At 39.8% G+C, this 16,713-nt stretch overlaps 1 protein-coding gene across 1 annotated transcript in view; it reads right to left on the minus strand.

Annotated features, from left to right (window-relative positions):
• Window positions 1-16,713, minus strand: part of PIEZO2 (piezo type mechanosensitive ion channel component 2) — a gene marked incomplete at both ends in the record, with an annotated part of 320,116 nt that overhangs the window by 116,747 nt on the left and 186,656 nt on the right. The window contains 2 exons of the mRNA XM_082329045.1: window positions 7,045-7,258; window positions 10,191-10,401. Coding sequence (XP_082185171.1) covers window positions 7,045-7,258; window positions 10,191-10,401 — 425 coding nt within the window. The remainder of the gene's footprint in view (window positions 1-7,044; window positions 7,259-10,190; window positions 10,402-16,713) is intronic.

Raw genomic sequence — 16,713 nt, forward strand, 5'->3', positions numbered from 1 at the left:
CCTGCCAGGCTGCCAGAGAGCTCACCGGTCACAGGCTCGCTGCTGCAGCAAAACACAGCTTGGAAACTCGTTGTTTTTAAAAGGTCTTAGCATGTCTCTCAGCTTACATCCCTTTCAAGTCCAGGGAAAGATAGAGGGATGTAAATCACCTGTGGTGCAACACCAGTAACACGAATAAAGTTGCGCCTGCTTCTGCCAAGGCTAAATTTGGCACTTTGCGCAGGGCGGCAGTTATGGTGAATGCCGACGGCTTGGCCGTGGGGATGGAGAGCCACCACCGCGCAGGCTGCCAGGGAGGCTGGGAAGGCCTGCTCTGCCAGAGAAATTGCTGCACTTTACTTACTAGTTCATCTGTTGCTTTTTTCAGAAAGTTTCAAACTTGCTGTAAATCCTGGCACAAACAAGACTTTGCTGATTTTAAAGAACTGCAGTATGTAGCAAAAAGAGTATCAATAACCATGTAAAGACCAGCAAAGGCTACAAATTCTCCCTAGTAAAGCTGGGTAAGTTTGCACTGACTTCCCTCTTGTCACCACTGGACTTCCACCAAAACCTGAGCTAACCATTTTAAACCAATGGTGAGTACAACTCTCCTATAAAGTGAGCAGAGAATGGACATTTATTACATGCCCGCTGATGAGTGAATCTCCAAGGAATCCCTCTGAATAAGCGTTGAAAGAGGTGAATTCGGTTTGGATGAATCTCCAAATGCCCGTGTGGCAGACACTAAGCTGGAAATCTCGCAATAGCGAGTAGTTTTGCAACGTTTCCAAGCCTTTCTTGCTACAACTGACTGGGAACTCCACCACTGGTTCTCCTATCGCATATTCCAGACAGTGCTGTCAGAATGGTTAAAAGTGCAAAACTCAAAACAGTAAAAAACTATATTAATCTTTTTCAGTCTTGTAAAAACTTCAATTTGTAATGAAATTCTGAGTGGGGTTCACTATATAGGACTCCTCCTTCGTCAGTCATCTTGAGCAGTTTCTGATATAAAACACACCAGCTTGTTCCAGTGAAGTAAGACACTAAAAATGAACTAAAGAATATGCAAGGTTTGTTAAGAACCAGTAGACCTTCCTCTTAGGAAGGAGAAACAAATGTAATGGAGAAGGTTAGAAGATTTACTATGAGTTTTCCAGTATTCCTTGGTTCACCTATATTTTCAACTCTTCTGCCATGCTGTCATGAATTCTGGTAACTGTCTGCTCACCAGTCACAGCTATAGGTGTGAATCTTTTTGGACACCAGATATACATTATTGGGTAGTTAATAAAAAATGAAGACTGTACAGACTCTGATGGTTCAGCTGATAGCAAATGTACCGTTTACAGTGTAGTAAAGAAACATTTCCTAGCATAACATTGAGAAACTCACTTTGTATGGTGCACAAAATCCTGGGGCAAAACATCCTTTGCAGATTCATACAATTGAGAAGAGCACTTAGAATGACAGAATCATAGAACAGCCCAGGTTGGAAGGGTCCTCAAAAGATCATCTTGTCCAGCCTTTCATGGGAAAGGGAGCCCAGGTGAGCCCACCTACCCTGGGCTACCTCATAGTTTAGAAAGAGATTATGATAATAGCAAGGATGATTACTGTCTTTTGTCAATGGGAGCTGTTAATAGAATAATTCATTTCCTTTGCAAAATAATTTAAAAAAAGATAATGAAGCCGAAGATAAAGTTCTACAAAAGCACATAGGCTAAAGCCTTATAAGTAGAATTAATAGTCTTCTAAGATGTGGTACATTCTACAGCTCAGCTGCAAAACTTCCGTAAGAATAAGGACAATTAGCTAACTTCTCTTCCTCTGCAAGAGAGAAATCCTGGCTCTCAAACCTAATCTGATCATCATGACAAATGTGGTGGCTAGTCCAGCATGGTTTGGAGCATGCTCTGCGACTACAAAGTGTGCTTTTGCTGACAGGGGATGATGGAAACAGAAGGGCAGTGCCGTGTCTTTACATGGCATGTATCCAGGGGTCTCTGCCCTGGCAGCGGGTGCTGCAGTACCATGGTGGTAAGTGGCTAAAAAATACAGGCAGAAGGCATGAAAGCTGTTGCAGCCAAAGGGCAGCTCAATATAGGATACATAAATGAATTTCAAATACTCCATCTTGTCAAACACTGACTTCTGACCAGGTTACAAGGCGACTCCAAAAACCTCAGAAATTCATACGGGGGTAAGAATATTCTGCCTCTTCAGAAGTGAGCCACCTTTGAGATAGGTGCCAAAGACGGTCTGCAGCAAGGACTAACAGTGGCTGCAGCTCAGGTGAAACACGTTGCCCAGCTCTTGGTTCCAGTGGAGCTACAACAGCAGCAGGAGATCAGTGCTTTGCCCTGGAGAGAGGCAAGACACTGCCAACAAGGTAATCGATCAACTACATCTTGCTATTTTGGTAATATCTGCTCTCCTGCTGAGATTTTATTAGCACACTTTGCCTCTAATTTAGAAAAAAAAAAAACCAAACAAACTATAGCTGGATGCCCCACCCTGATCTGACAACTCCAGGAATATTTTTGAGACCGTGCTTAAGCATGTATTCATTTATTACCCTGGATAAACAGAGCATTTGGGCTACAAATTCTGAATCTAGATCAAAGCTTTCAGGAAAGTTCAAATGAAGGGGTTTGGACTGGGCTCATCTCAGATCTGAAAACAAACTGGATATTCTGAATCTACCATCTGTAGCAAATATCAATATAACACTCCCTCCAAAAATAAGAGAGTGATTTAAACAAGCTTATTACTAGCCACTGTAAAACCTATTTAAAAAGTCCTGATTGAAGAGATTTATAGGCATCTTTCAGATGAAAATTTCCTGTTGAAAAGACAACCCTAGATTAGATTTCCCCAGTCAGATTGCAACAAAGCAATCAGCTGTGTAATTCCAAATTCCCATTCACTTAAAGAAGGTGTGAAATAACGTACCACTGTGAAGTGGATGACACTCCCTGGACTCCTAGGTTTGCCTCACTGTATAAGGGTGATGCCTTCCCATAGATGAAACCATTTGTATTTAAACTATTTTGAACATTACTTGCCTGAAAACTATAAGCAATACAAGACAGACCTAAAACTCTAGGAAAGCACATAGGCTTTCATTTACATCAGATTACTGGATCTTTAAATGAATAAGCTTATAAGCACAGTTTTGGACAGGAATAACTTTACTGACTCAGGATAAACTTCATACCACTGCACTGATCCTATTTCTTCATGTTGGCAAGGCCTTATCATTGCCCCAATTACATCCTTTTGCCAAAATAAACAGCATCAGGAAGAAAGGAGGCAGCAATCTGAAAAATGGCAAACATATTATTGAATATTTTTTCAGGCTGTGGCACTGCGTACATAATTTCTAAAATCATTTTAGCTCATTGACTTGTTTTTGTTAACTCAGGTGAAAAGAATTTTACGGCAGAAATATGATATTTTCTGAATTTTGCTTTAAATGGATACTTCTTGCTATTGTTTTCCCATCTCTGTAAATCACCAATTTTGCAATACAGCAGCAAGTCAACATAGAAGATACCTATTTTAAATGAAGTTATAAATGAGTGTGGACATTTTATTTGACAGAGATCAGTTGGTAATTAAGCAATATTAATTTATGCAACTAGGTAACTTCTAACTGAAGGGTAGATTTAGCCTTATTTACGCTGGTCCTCCTGCACCATTTAGGTCCACGCTTTCCAAGGCAGCTAGAGCACTGCCTTGAACGACTGCTGCTCACTTCTCCACTGTGGGCTGGTCTAGAGAAGAAAAGCTGTTAGTGGCAGAGGCAGCTTCATGCAAGCTCTGCCACTAGCGTGCCTACCCTTGGCACATCAACTATACTTCAGACTTTTCAGTGCCCTATACATTTTTCAACCTGCAGATCCTAGTGCACACTGGATGGCATTTAGGTGGGTGTTTGCATTTGTGCCACTTCTATCTGCACATCGCGGAACCAGAAAGCCACAACAGTAGATCTGAAACTTTGTAGGAGATCGGTGCCTTCATGATTGCTAATAGCACTACGGCAAATACCCAGGGCTATGTTATCACAGTATCCTGTTTTGGGGGGAAGTACTTTGCTTGCAGGATGCCATGAGGTTTCAGGGCAAAATATGTAAATTCACAAGATTTCCCTTTCAAGAAAACTGCTTTCTTCTGGTGACACTGTTCAGCCACTTCTTACAATCATAAGTGCTGAATTTTGAGTTGAAGCGTTCTTAAAAGGAAGGAGCAGCACGAGGATGATACAAATCTTAACTTGAGAACTTTCCAGCTGGTTTGGGTATAGTTTAACTTCATTCAATCTGAAATCAATCAATACAGTGGCAAACTGAATGCATTACTATTCAGCGACAACACGTTTTTTGTTGATCAGAAACAACTCGTACATTTCTTGCCAACTTGAGAACTCAAACTCAGAAATACCAATGTTAGGCTCTGCAGGGAGAAATAATATCTACCAGCAGCCCAACCAGAGTAGTTTTCACATCTGCCCTTGCATCTAAGGAGAGCTTAACCTGGGGATCGAGCCCTCAAAACTTTACAGAGAAATAAAAGCCCTTCTTCCTTATGTTTCAGCTCCCCTTCATATATGGATAAAGGTCTGTTTGTAATGGCACTAAAGCTAACACAGACAAATACATGTACCTGCTGTAGTTTTTTTTTTCATACAGTGAGTTTATTGCAATTAAGTAAGGGGAGTTCATACAACTGACTAAGTATGAGAACGATCTGCTCTTCTCCTCTTGTAAAAAGACATTAAACAGCGTATTCTGGGTGACAATAGCAGAGAAGAATTTGGGGAATCTGATTCTTTTCTCAGTCTATAATTTACCCATCCAAGCCACCCACTCGTATTAATGGGAACTCTGCTTCAAACCAAGATGGTACATAAAATAGCAAGGTATCAAATTTCTTCTACGATGAAAAATACTAAAAAATTTTTTCTGCGCCATTCCAGTACACGTGTCTCTCATTTTCCTCCTCTAGCCACTGCTTATACACCAGTCCTACTCCAATCATTAAAAATCATATTAGTGGCTTTTCCTCACACTCACATTTGCACTTCCAAGCACCAAAACCACCTGTCTTGATGCTCTTCAAACACATCTCCCTGAAAGCAGATCAAAGTAAATCCACAGCAGAAAGAACTGCGATGAAAGAAACAAGGAAGATATATTTACTGCACCTTCTGTTGAATTGTCATCGGTGTTTTGTATATTCGAACATAATTTCCTACGTAATTGAGAACATCAGTCCCTCACATGATATCATTTGTACAAGCCAGAGTACCCAACAGTATCAGTTCAAGAGAAAGTCTGCAAGAAGATAACATCATTTTCTGCTTACAAAAAGGTCAGTACATACTCTAAAGTCCAGCACTGGTACTTTTTTTAGTCCAAACTCTGAAGGTGCTTTTTCTTTCTACAATGAGACAGAGGCAACTTACTTACAATCAGATTTTTTTCATTTCAAAAATTAGTGACGAAGTTAAAGTGGCATATTTGTACTGAATGAAATTTTATCATAAAACGCAGAATTATGCTATTTACCAAAAAATAACAATGCAGGAAATAAGTTTGAGACTAAATTAATCAAAAATCAAAGTAAATGAAAATTAAAGTAATGAAAAATAATAATAAAAATATTAAAACGAAAAAAGGGACTTTTACAAATGATGCGTATGAAGATAGTTTCACATATTCTAGCAAAATATTATGAAACACATACTTCCTCTCCCTGAGAAAATGTTATTGCTGTCTGGTAGTAAAACATTGTGAGATTATATCCTCATAGCCAAATAGGTGAGAACTTTGAAGCCATGTTTTCTTTCTTTTCTTAATACACAGAGAAAGTAATATAAAGGTTTTAGAAAAGTTATGAGCATTTTAGCCACCTGGTACTCGAAATCATCCCTTCTCCTACCTTGACCTCTAGGTGGCACAAAAGAACCTAAACTAAGAGATCTTTTCCGATTTTTCAGGTAATGTTATGCCCTCCCAGTCAGCCTCCTCACGTTAGCAACTCCAACATCACAAAACACACATCTATTAACCTGTACTAAACAAAATGTCAAAACAAGTGTTAAAGTACCAGCTACTATAGCTAGGCAGCTCATTTTTTACTGCTTTTAATGGTGCATTGAGGTATAAATCATTAATTGATTCTCCCCAGTACACCTAATATCCTTTCACTTTCAACTTATAATACTGAAAAGGAACAGTAGGCTTACTAGAAAGTAAAGCTAACGTTTACATTTAGTTTAATGTAAAGATTACTACAACACTAAAAATATATACCATAAAACCAATTTGCGATCATAATCCAGCAGGAAAAAAAGTAGTAGTGAGTAAAATACATCCACTACTTTGTCTTATGTCAGACCACAGTATAAAAGCATGTAAAAAAATTAAAGGGTCAGTGACATCACATCCAATCAATATTTACTGCAGCAGTAACTAGAAATGCTGCTTTTTGACTTAAGTGATGTAGCTGTCAGTATGAACGTAAGACTGGCATGTTCTGCATGACCACAGAGGATTTTTATGTTAACAGACTAGTGTTACGCACAGCGGGTGAAGTACCACAGCAGCCCTCAGTCTCTGCACACAAGGATGGCACCACACATGCATTTTGCTCCAGTTAGGACACTCTGACTTTAGACCTCAGAACATTTCTTTTCCTCTACCAAAAATATGCATGTGTACACTGCCTTTGCCTCAATGCTGCCGCTGATTTCCTTTACCTCCTGTCTCAGCCAAATCATTCTCACTCACATCTGAGGATCACTCTGAACAAAACAAAAATCACCTTCCCCTTCTAACCTGCCCTAGCTCTCTGTATACAATTGCCCAGACAGGACTTCTCTCTATCGTCCAAAACCATTCAGTCTGAAATGCTTTGACTCTTCCAAGACTGAACATGAAGCTATGCATAAAATTTGTCAAAGCATAATGTGGAAGACCATTTGCATCAACATGTGATAACAAATCATTGCATCATATGCCCACAATTAAACAGGAAAGGAATTTCTCTCACCTGGCATAGAAATCTTTTGGTGGAACAACCTCCTGAAAGAACTGTAGTTGGTACAGATAAAGTCCAATCAAGTGCCCCGCACTGAATATAGCCATTAATACACACAGACAGCTGAATATCAGCGGATCAAATGCTTGGCAACAGGACCACCATGTGCACAGGCCCAAAAATACAAAGAAATACACAGCTGAGGTCAAAGATGGCACCATCATACCTGTGAAAATAAAAACATGGAGGGTTCAAAAGGTCTGGGAATATCAGCATTTCTTAAACCTTAAGCCTGACAAGAAATGTATTAAACAATTTAATCTAAATTGTGTTTATGCTAATTATTACACTTAGTTCTTAAGACTGCTATTAGCTTTGAGACTAGAAGGAAAGGATCCTCCTTTTTTTTTTTTGTTCAATTCACGTATGCCATACCTTAGTACTTAGCACACAACCACTCTCCAGACCTTCCTCCGAGATGAAATCTTCTCTTTGTAAAGATGTTTCACAGAGCGTGGAGAAAACCAGAAATGTGGCTGCAAGGCCAGCCAACAGAGACACTGTGCCTGAGAGCGCTGATGTATTAGATTTTAAAATGAATCTTAAGTACAAGATGCTAAAATGGCATGATGGATGAACAGTGAAAAGCCTTCTCATATAAATCTTGAGATATATTGAGTTATTAAAGATGAAGAAAACATGATGCATATACTGAAAATAGAAAGTAGCTAGAGGATATTCAGTAAATGTTTGATTTTTTCTGAATTTTTAACTCATAGACACTTGTAATTTGCATATGAAAAAGACTCTTCCGTCTTACATATGCATATTGGTTTTGCTCTTGCACATGTAGCAGAGTATTTCACTTGTGGTGAAGGAGAGCCAGTGCTCTGTGGATAGCCTACAAAAATAAGTGAGGAAGCAGGAAAGACATACATTTCTAACAGTGAAAACCAAGAGAAAATGACATAAGAGAGCTTACATCCAGCATAGCAGTCCAGTGGTGTCTCTAAAGTAACAGTACTGAAGCTAATAGGGATGCCTGCCTCAATTTATTTTAAAGTTTCTCACTAGTGCATGTCTAAGAGCTACCTTCCTTCAGGACAGATCTTCAGGCTCCTGGTGGCCTGTGGCTCCAGTATGCCCACTGGCCCTGCAGCTGGGCCGGCCATTCCGGCAGGAGGACTCGCACCTTGCCAAGTGCCGGCTTGCCATGTTTTTTGGGGGCAGTGCTCTGGGGGTCAGTCCCCGGTTGGACTGAGTCCAGGCCATGCCCATTGGGACATGCCTGAATGGTGGCCCTGCACATTTCCACCCACAACCTTTGCAGAGCAGAGTCCTTGCAAGGGGGAAGGAGAGAGGGAGGGTCTTGGGAGATAGGGGGCTTCATGCTGGATTTTATTGGCAGAAATTGTCAAAAGCCAGGGTGGTCACAACCATGTAATGCTGGGCAAAATATGTGTACTGTAAGGACTCTTCTCCATGGTCATTTTGCCTGAGCTTCATCATCACATCCTTTCACATCATACTTTAGACCAAGTCTTTAGACTAGAGTGCTTTGTCTCTGCTCCAGCGTATAACCTGCTGGTGTTTCCACAGGCTCACAGACTTAAAAGCATGACAGGACCACAGGGATCATCTATTCTGACTGCCTTCATGATGGAGGCTGTAAAACTTCACCCAGCAATTTGTGCCTCAAGGCTGTAACTATTTCCTTTCTTCTTTCAAAGAGATACTTTGTCTTTATTTAGACACTTTAGGAGACGGAGAATACACTATACCCATTAAAAAGTTGTTTATTATGGCCAATTACTCAGGCTGTGAAAAATTCAGAATTTATTTCTGGTCTGAAATTGCCTAGGTTTACCACTTAATGATTGGTTCATATTATAACTTCTACTAGATGAGATGTATGTAAAAAAAATGTAGGCATTTTGTACCTTTGTCAGTACTTTAAGGCTGCAGTCAAATCACCATCCGTTTTTTTCTTGGCACGGTAAGTAAGGAAGTATTTAACTAATTAAGCTCGAGGTTTCTCTCTGGAATACAGGCTTCCCAGACCCCAAGTCCTTTTTGTAACTCTCCTGCAAACACCTCCTGGCTCTCGGCGTCTGTTGGAGTCCCGCAGACAAGCTGCCCAACGCCACTCAGAAGAAACTGCCACTGCCACTGCTGCATGATCCTTTTGCTTCATCCTCTCTGGGTGATGTTCACCCATGAAACTTCAGAATGGCACTGCAACCATGCTTATTTGCCTATACTTATCACGCTTATTTTTTTACAGCATCTCTCTTGCCTGATGTCAGGCACCATGGTGATCCACATAACCTATTTTTTTTCCCTTTTTAGAGTTATTACTTTGCATTTGGCTACATGTAAGGCTGTCAGATAAACTTACCTTACTAAAAGAGACTGCCTTACTCAAAGAGCCACACCTGATCAATCCTCGTCATTCAATACCAAGCATTTTTTCGTACTACTGTTTTATACTTCATATACTAGCACACTTATATGTTAAGTATACACTTATACTTTATATGTCAGGACTCCATTCAAACATGTCAGTAGGCAGATAAATGCTAATTTACAATTGCATGATCCCATTTTAAATTCATTCATTACAACCTACAGTGATTTTGTACACTTCCATTCTGTCTGTAGCTGATTATATGGTACTAAATCAAATGTCTTATAAGAGGTTGGTCATATCATATCTAAACAGCTGCTTCTACCAACCAACATAAAAGTCACATCAAAAACCAATATGAAGTCTGCTTATCACTATTTTTACACACCACATAGTCGACCTATTAATATTTTTTTTTTTTTAAGGCTATGCAAATACAGTTCCTTTTTATACTTGGAAGTGATGGAACCAAATCTATGACTTCACATTATAGTCACTTCACCACTTGGTTATAACAGTAGCTGTAAAAGTCATAGATGGAATGATAGGGCCACACAGCATTAGTACAAAAAATTAAGCAACTCAGCATATTCCAGTGCCTGCCAAAAAGTAAATTTAAATAAAATCAGCAGCAATTTCTTTTCCCTTAAAAATTTCCATTGTTATTCCCGCAGGTGCCAAAGCGCTGAAAACTCATTTGTTAAATGCATAATCTTATGGGCTCTGGAGGAAATTTTTCAAATGCACCAACCTGCTGAACCAAGTAAAATTGTAACAACAACTTTTCCAGTGGTGATTATCATGTTGCCAATAAACTCCCTCAGTTTGGATGCTAGGGAGGCGATTCTACGCAGCAGTTTTAACTTCATGGTTTCCTCAAATTCTGCTTCACCACAGTCTTCGTCATCCAGATCTTCTTCATACATCAAAGCATCATCTGGCTCTAACTTTTCTCTGACAGCCTAAAGGAGGAGAGGGGAAAGAAAAAGAAAATGCAAAAGAGAGAGAGACAAAGGAATTTGAAATTAAAAACCACACATAAATTATTTAACAATGAAGTCTTCTTATAATCTTTGACTATGTGCAAGTAACAAGAAAGTTACAAAAAATGTACTAAAGCTAGAGTTGTACATTGATGGCTCTCACTTCAGCTCCATCTCAAGAAAAAAGGATGTTAAAGGCTGTCTCTGAGAAAGACTGCAGTCCTCCTACATGTGCACAACACGCTGCTTGTTCATTTTTGTATGAAATTTGGTTTGGTTTGCTCAGCATTCTTTCCATCTTGCTACCTATTATCTGTTAAACTCCTCTTTGGCTCAATGGCTTCAGCTATAAGCTCCAGCCACTAAGGACTAGTGCCTTCCTGGTTGATGTTCCTCAACAAACCTCACTTTTCAAACCCTTCCCCATGAACCCTTTCTCGGACTTTAAATGCAAAACCTAGATTGGGGCGAGTATGAGTGAACTGAGACAGGGCAAGAAGCACTGAAATAAATGGACAGATAGCTCATTGGTGACTGAAGGGCAGTTTGGGAGAGAAAAAATACACTAAGCAAAGGCTCAGGAAGAGAATGAGAAATGGTGAGATTGGCTGATGGTGAAAGAAAAGGAGAAAAAGTGAGCAAGAGAGAAGTAGTGAAAGCTTGAGTGATCTGCAACAATTAGCAGGGGAAATGAGACCAGTGGCTTAGAACTACACAATGGAAAAAGGAAAAGAAGGAAACGTGTAAGGGCCCCTCATACTTGAGCAGTTTGTTAGGATTTGGCAGTGGCCTTCACCATCAAGTCTCCATCGTATCTTGGAGACCAGAAGACATACACAGCTATTGAGTGATGCAGACTAAATCATCAACCCACGGTGAGAATCTGCAGGATTAGCAGGAGGCCCACCCAGAGATACAATTTATGGAAAAATTAGTCATTCACAGACATGTAGGGGCATATTTAAACAAAAAAAAAGAAAACAAAAAAGTAATAGTTTTGAGCCAGTTTCTCACTTGGTGTAATATGTAATAAGGCATAGCTTCTTTGGCACTAATCTGAACTTGTATTAGCTAACGTTCTGGCCAAGCAGTATATCTGTGTGTGAAAGTGAGAAAGAGAGACTATTGGTATTTTTCATCTGAATGGCAGTATTATATTTATTGGTGACCTTTGGCAGCAAAAAATTCCACACCGACAGATAAGATTGCAGTAGGAACAGCTGAACTCTCAGCCTACTTAACCAAATTCTTCAGTACCATTTCGTTATATGGATTCCCAAAGGGAACAAAATTCCCTGTGGGCTCCTTCATTTCACCTCTAAGCTTGGTGCCAACTTTCTCCTCTTACTCTGGAGCATTAACAACATTGTGAATACCCAGAAAAAACCTGCTTATTCTCAAGAGTATATATATTACAGACAATGAAATACGTATTAAATACAGTAAGGCTGATCTGAGAAATCAACCTTTCTCTTGGACATATCTGGCTATTTCACTAGCTACACCCATTATAAATGGAGTATACTAGCATCTCAATTGCTTTGCTATTGTCACCATTCACTTACAGAACTCTCAACATATGCATTATCAGATTCTGATGCAAAACAATGGAGAGGAGATGGCAGCCCAAACATGCAGTCATCACATTTTGGGCCATGCAGCACAAAGAGGCATTCTGTCTGTTCATCACTGCTGCTCATATCTGAGCTTCTACCTAAACAGGAGCTACTTAAATATTCAGAAACAATGCTGACAGTAGGCTGAATGATACATTATGCTCTAACTTCTGCCACAGCTGCTTCAGGGAGAAAGCCATACGAAGGGCAAAAGTTATGATCACTTCTGCTTGTACTGTAATTACTAGATGAACCTGCTGCTCATCTAGTCCTTTTGGGCCCAATCCTGCTCCTCCTGGACTGGCTCTCGTGCTCTGTGCCTTGAGCTTAATACGACCAGTGAACAGTGAAACCTTCAATAGTGTTCATAACCCAAACAAAAGAGAATGAGTGAGACTGCTGGACGTTTAAAGGTTATGAAATAGCACGCCTACTATACGTGGGTCTGTGTGAAGGAGACCCTTGTTTCTTCAGCTAGTGCTTTCAATTTGCTGAAGACAATATGCATTAAAATGTGGAATTACTTACAAAAAATGTATAGGAATAATTTCAAAATAAATAAGTTATTCCATGGGAGACCATCCGGACTCGTATCTCTATAAATACCATGAATCTACGTTGAACATGAAGACAGGATTCATAAATTTATTACAGCTGAATGGGAGTTCTGTCTAAATTGCTGAGATAACACTTAATTATACATATGCAGGAACAGGAAATAAAAGGCTGAAGAGTCACAAAAGAAAACAATAAAATGTTATCCATGCAGAAGCAGAACATGTTCTTGAGGGAAAATGAACAAAATGAAAATATTTTTAAGTATAAATTGGAGTAAAATACACAATACCTTCAAACAACAAAATAAAAAAAGAGGACACAGAAGTAAGAAAACCACATAAAAAGAGCCCAGTGAAAGGTGGGACTTGAAATCCTTTTCTGTCTCTTCCCCCTACCTGCCTCCCTCACCTCAAGTGCCAAATGCCCAATTTCAAACCTTGATCTCCTCAAAATAGATCTTTGGATTTTTCTATCATAACTATGTCCTTAATTTTTTAACTTGACCGGGCTAACCATTCTTGCTTCATTGATCTGAAGGACCTTTAGGCTACATTTTGTCTTAAGAGTTCAGTATTAATAATCTAATACTGACACATATGACACAGCATGCACAGGGAGAAGCACTAGGAAAGAGGATATTTCACTGGACCAGGATACAGCTGAGATGATGATGGTCCAAAATTTCCATGGACTGAGGCATACACACTTTAAGCAGAGCTAAAAGCTTGCACGCTGATGAGTTACCAAAGAAGTTAATTTTCCTTGTATTTCCACTTTTATTTAGATATGAAAATATGAATTCCAAGTTCTACAAAAAAGTTAGGACCTCACAAACACTCACAGAAAATACAGAACAACCTGCTTCTGGTGTTACTGAGGTCATTGGCTGTTGGAAAGCAAACTTATGAAAACTTTTTCAATGTTTTTGTTGAAAAAAAAAAAAACTTCAGCTTTCTGAACCTCAGCAAATACCAAACTGATTTCCCAAGTTTTCCTTCTAAAACTACAATTTTAGAGTTGGGTTCTTCAACCACTCTCCTCAGTTTAAAACCAGCAAATGGGAAAACCTGATCATCAACAACAACTATAATCTGCAGTTCCGGAAGCTTTTCCAGAACAGATGCATACTGTTTTGCAACTTCTCAGCACAGCCTGAATTATCAGTGATGATATGGCTGTGCAAGGATTGCCTGGTTTCCGAGGCCTGGGCTTTGCACCACCATGCTCCCTGGAAGAGGCGGGTTAGCTTCCACATCTCTTTCTTCCCTATCTGCAAGTCTTTTAAGGATGATACCTTAGTCCTTAGCCTTATTCTGTCTACCTCCCAGTGGTGTCATTCATGACCCAGCTGATGATTATTTCAGTGGAAAGAGTATGACAGCTAAGCAACTATAGGTTTGATATTTTTTTGTATACAAACATATCTATTTGTAATTTAGTATCCAAGGTGAAGTCAAGTAGCTGAAAGACCATATTCCTTTCCTGAAGCAGTCCTTCCTGAAGAAGGCCATGTTCCAGTGTATGTCAAAAAGACAAACTTTGGATTCCCCCACTCTCATATTTACCGCCCACCAACTGGATTATCTGGGATGGCTTTCCAGTTTCTCACATTGAGCACTTCAAATTGCTGAAGGCAGGCAAACAGTGAACAGTTTTTACATCCAACATGGTGATAATGTGCCTGTTGTTTTAACACTTTCTGATGATTAAATAGCCATGCAAGTACACGCTCATCGCAGAACACCATTACTCCAGTCAGACTGTTTTGCAAAGCTCTTTTTACTATGTGGATTAGTGTAAAGCTACAAACCCATGCTACATAGGCTACAGTTAGAAAAATACTTTTACTTCCATAATAAATTACTTATTATGCAATTACAGGATCCCTGTGGATGCTGATTAAATCAAATAAACTTCTCCATTCAAGGAGTACAGAGCATTTGTGAAGCCATAAACATGTGTTTCCATGACCTTTGCTCTGCAGAGCAGGGCCCCAGGACTTTTTATAAACAAACTAAATGCAGTTTAGGTTTTTAAGCAATCATGTGGAAGTCCCGGGAGTATTTATTGTACAACACTTTTTTAAACTGCCAAACTGAGATAGAGAACAGGCAAGGAAACAGTACAGCCTCTGTGGCAGCTATGGCAGCTACTATTGTGGCCAGGGCCAGAATGTCCATTAGCTACTTTGGGGGCTGCTTTATTAACATCGAACTTTTAAATGTTTCATCTGGTACAGTGTAAACACTACTGCACAAAGATATCCTCTAGTCCCAGAGATGTATTTACTAACAGGAAGCCTTAACTCCAACCTAAAACCCATTCTTGCTTCAGAACACTCCTTGCTTTGTACCTGCGTTTAACGGTATTGTGTCTGTAAACACAAATTTTCTCATTCATTGACTTTTTGATTCTAAAGAGGACATGAATGAAACCCTTCAAAAATTCAAATAATGAGGGCAACAAAATTTAACTAACCAGAATTGTTACAACTAAGGATATATAAGTCTCAGAATGGGCACAACTCCCATCCCTGTGAATGCCTTACATTAATTATCGGGACCTCTCAAGCGTGCACAGCTAAGCTCACAGGAATAAGTTCTCATGAGAGTTCAGGTGCTTCTCCCTTCCAGATGGCTCATAAATGCTGTACAAATAGCCTCTTTTGCAGTATTTTGACATTTCCTTCCAGCCAGAACCAGGAAACAAACAGAGAGGAGTGAGAAAATCAAAAATAAGCCTGAGAAAAACATACAGTTACGTGAAGTTCACCAACTGTTTTTAACATGTTGCTTCTAGAATTTTTAACAAAGGTTAAATGGATCCTGCTGTGTCAGCTCAATTTATCAATTTATCTTGTATTATGTGGGCATTTAAAAAGTTATAGAGATGCAGTCATGAGCCTCGTTATCAAACTTAATGTCAAGATGACACTCTGTGTTTTCCAAGGGTCTGTATTGCAGGTGGCAGAGATGCAACCTGCAATTAGATTGCATGGCAGCACTGCCATGCTCCCAAGGCACTCCGCTTGTCTTGTGGTTACGCTCTGCAAAGTACCTCTGTGAAGGAGAGTCTGAAACAACCTCCTGCGGAACAGTGCGTGAGTTCACTGATTGAAACACATTGTTCTTGAATCTGAATTGCCAGTGGGGCTGCAGGGCTCACCTCAGCACCCAGCCACTTCCCAGAGCCTGCTTCTTCCTGGGACCCCCCTGCAGCAGCCTTACCCAAACAGCTACAGGTACACAGGTTCGGCACAAGGGCAGAGCTGTACACTGCGGCAGACCCTGCTGTTTATTGCTGGTGATACCAGAGAAGTGCTTTCAAGATCCAGGTTAGCTTGAAGGTGCTTGGTTTGGCTTGTAGAAAAGATGGGTGTTCCCACTTCATCAGGAGATGAGAGCGAGCAAGCCACAACGCAGACCGCATAGTTTGACGTCCTTCTGGCAATTTTAATCAAGCCCTGCAGGATTCGCTCTAGCCGTAGCATCCCAGAGCTCAGCACAGACTCCCTTGCTCTTCATAGCCACACCAGTTTACCTGAAGAGGGCTGGATTGTCTTCATGCTGCCCTGCAGCTTGCATGCCCTAAGGCACACACTCATGGCCTCTTGCTGACACTGTTACTGTAAAACCATGATTTTCTTTCTGGCAGAGAATGAAGAAATCACTTCCTGTAACTATTTATTTATCTTTAATTAGAGATCATATTTTTATTCCATACCTGTGCTACAGTAGCACAGATGCAATTTATTAGACATCTTTATTAAGTCTGTTCAAGCCATTACTATGTCCAAATCTCTGGACTTTCTTTTCATTTTAAAAACCTTAATGCTTACATTGAACAGCTGGGTTTAGGAATCATCTGAGACAAGGTATTTGATTCAACTGCATTAGTGCCAGCAGAACTATAGAAATAGACTCTCTCTCTACTATCACACTGTTTTATTTCAATTTCCTCCATAGTGCCTAAGCTGGTGCATTCAATCTAGATGGAACATATCATAAGATGACTGAGTACCTATTTTCAAGCTTACTTAAAAAGCCTTTTTTCCCCCCCCAAAAAAAGTCTTTAACCTTTATCTTTAGAAATGAGACAGTTACAGGAGTAGGAAGAA

Source organism: Platalea leucorodia, assembly GCF_965183815.1.
Source record: "Platalea leucorodia genome assembly, chromosome: 1".
In the NCBI taxonomy this organism is placed as follows: domain Eukaryota; kingdom Metazoa; phylum Chordata; class Aves; order Pelecaniformes; family Threskiornithidae; genus Platalea; species Platalea leucorodia.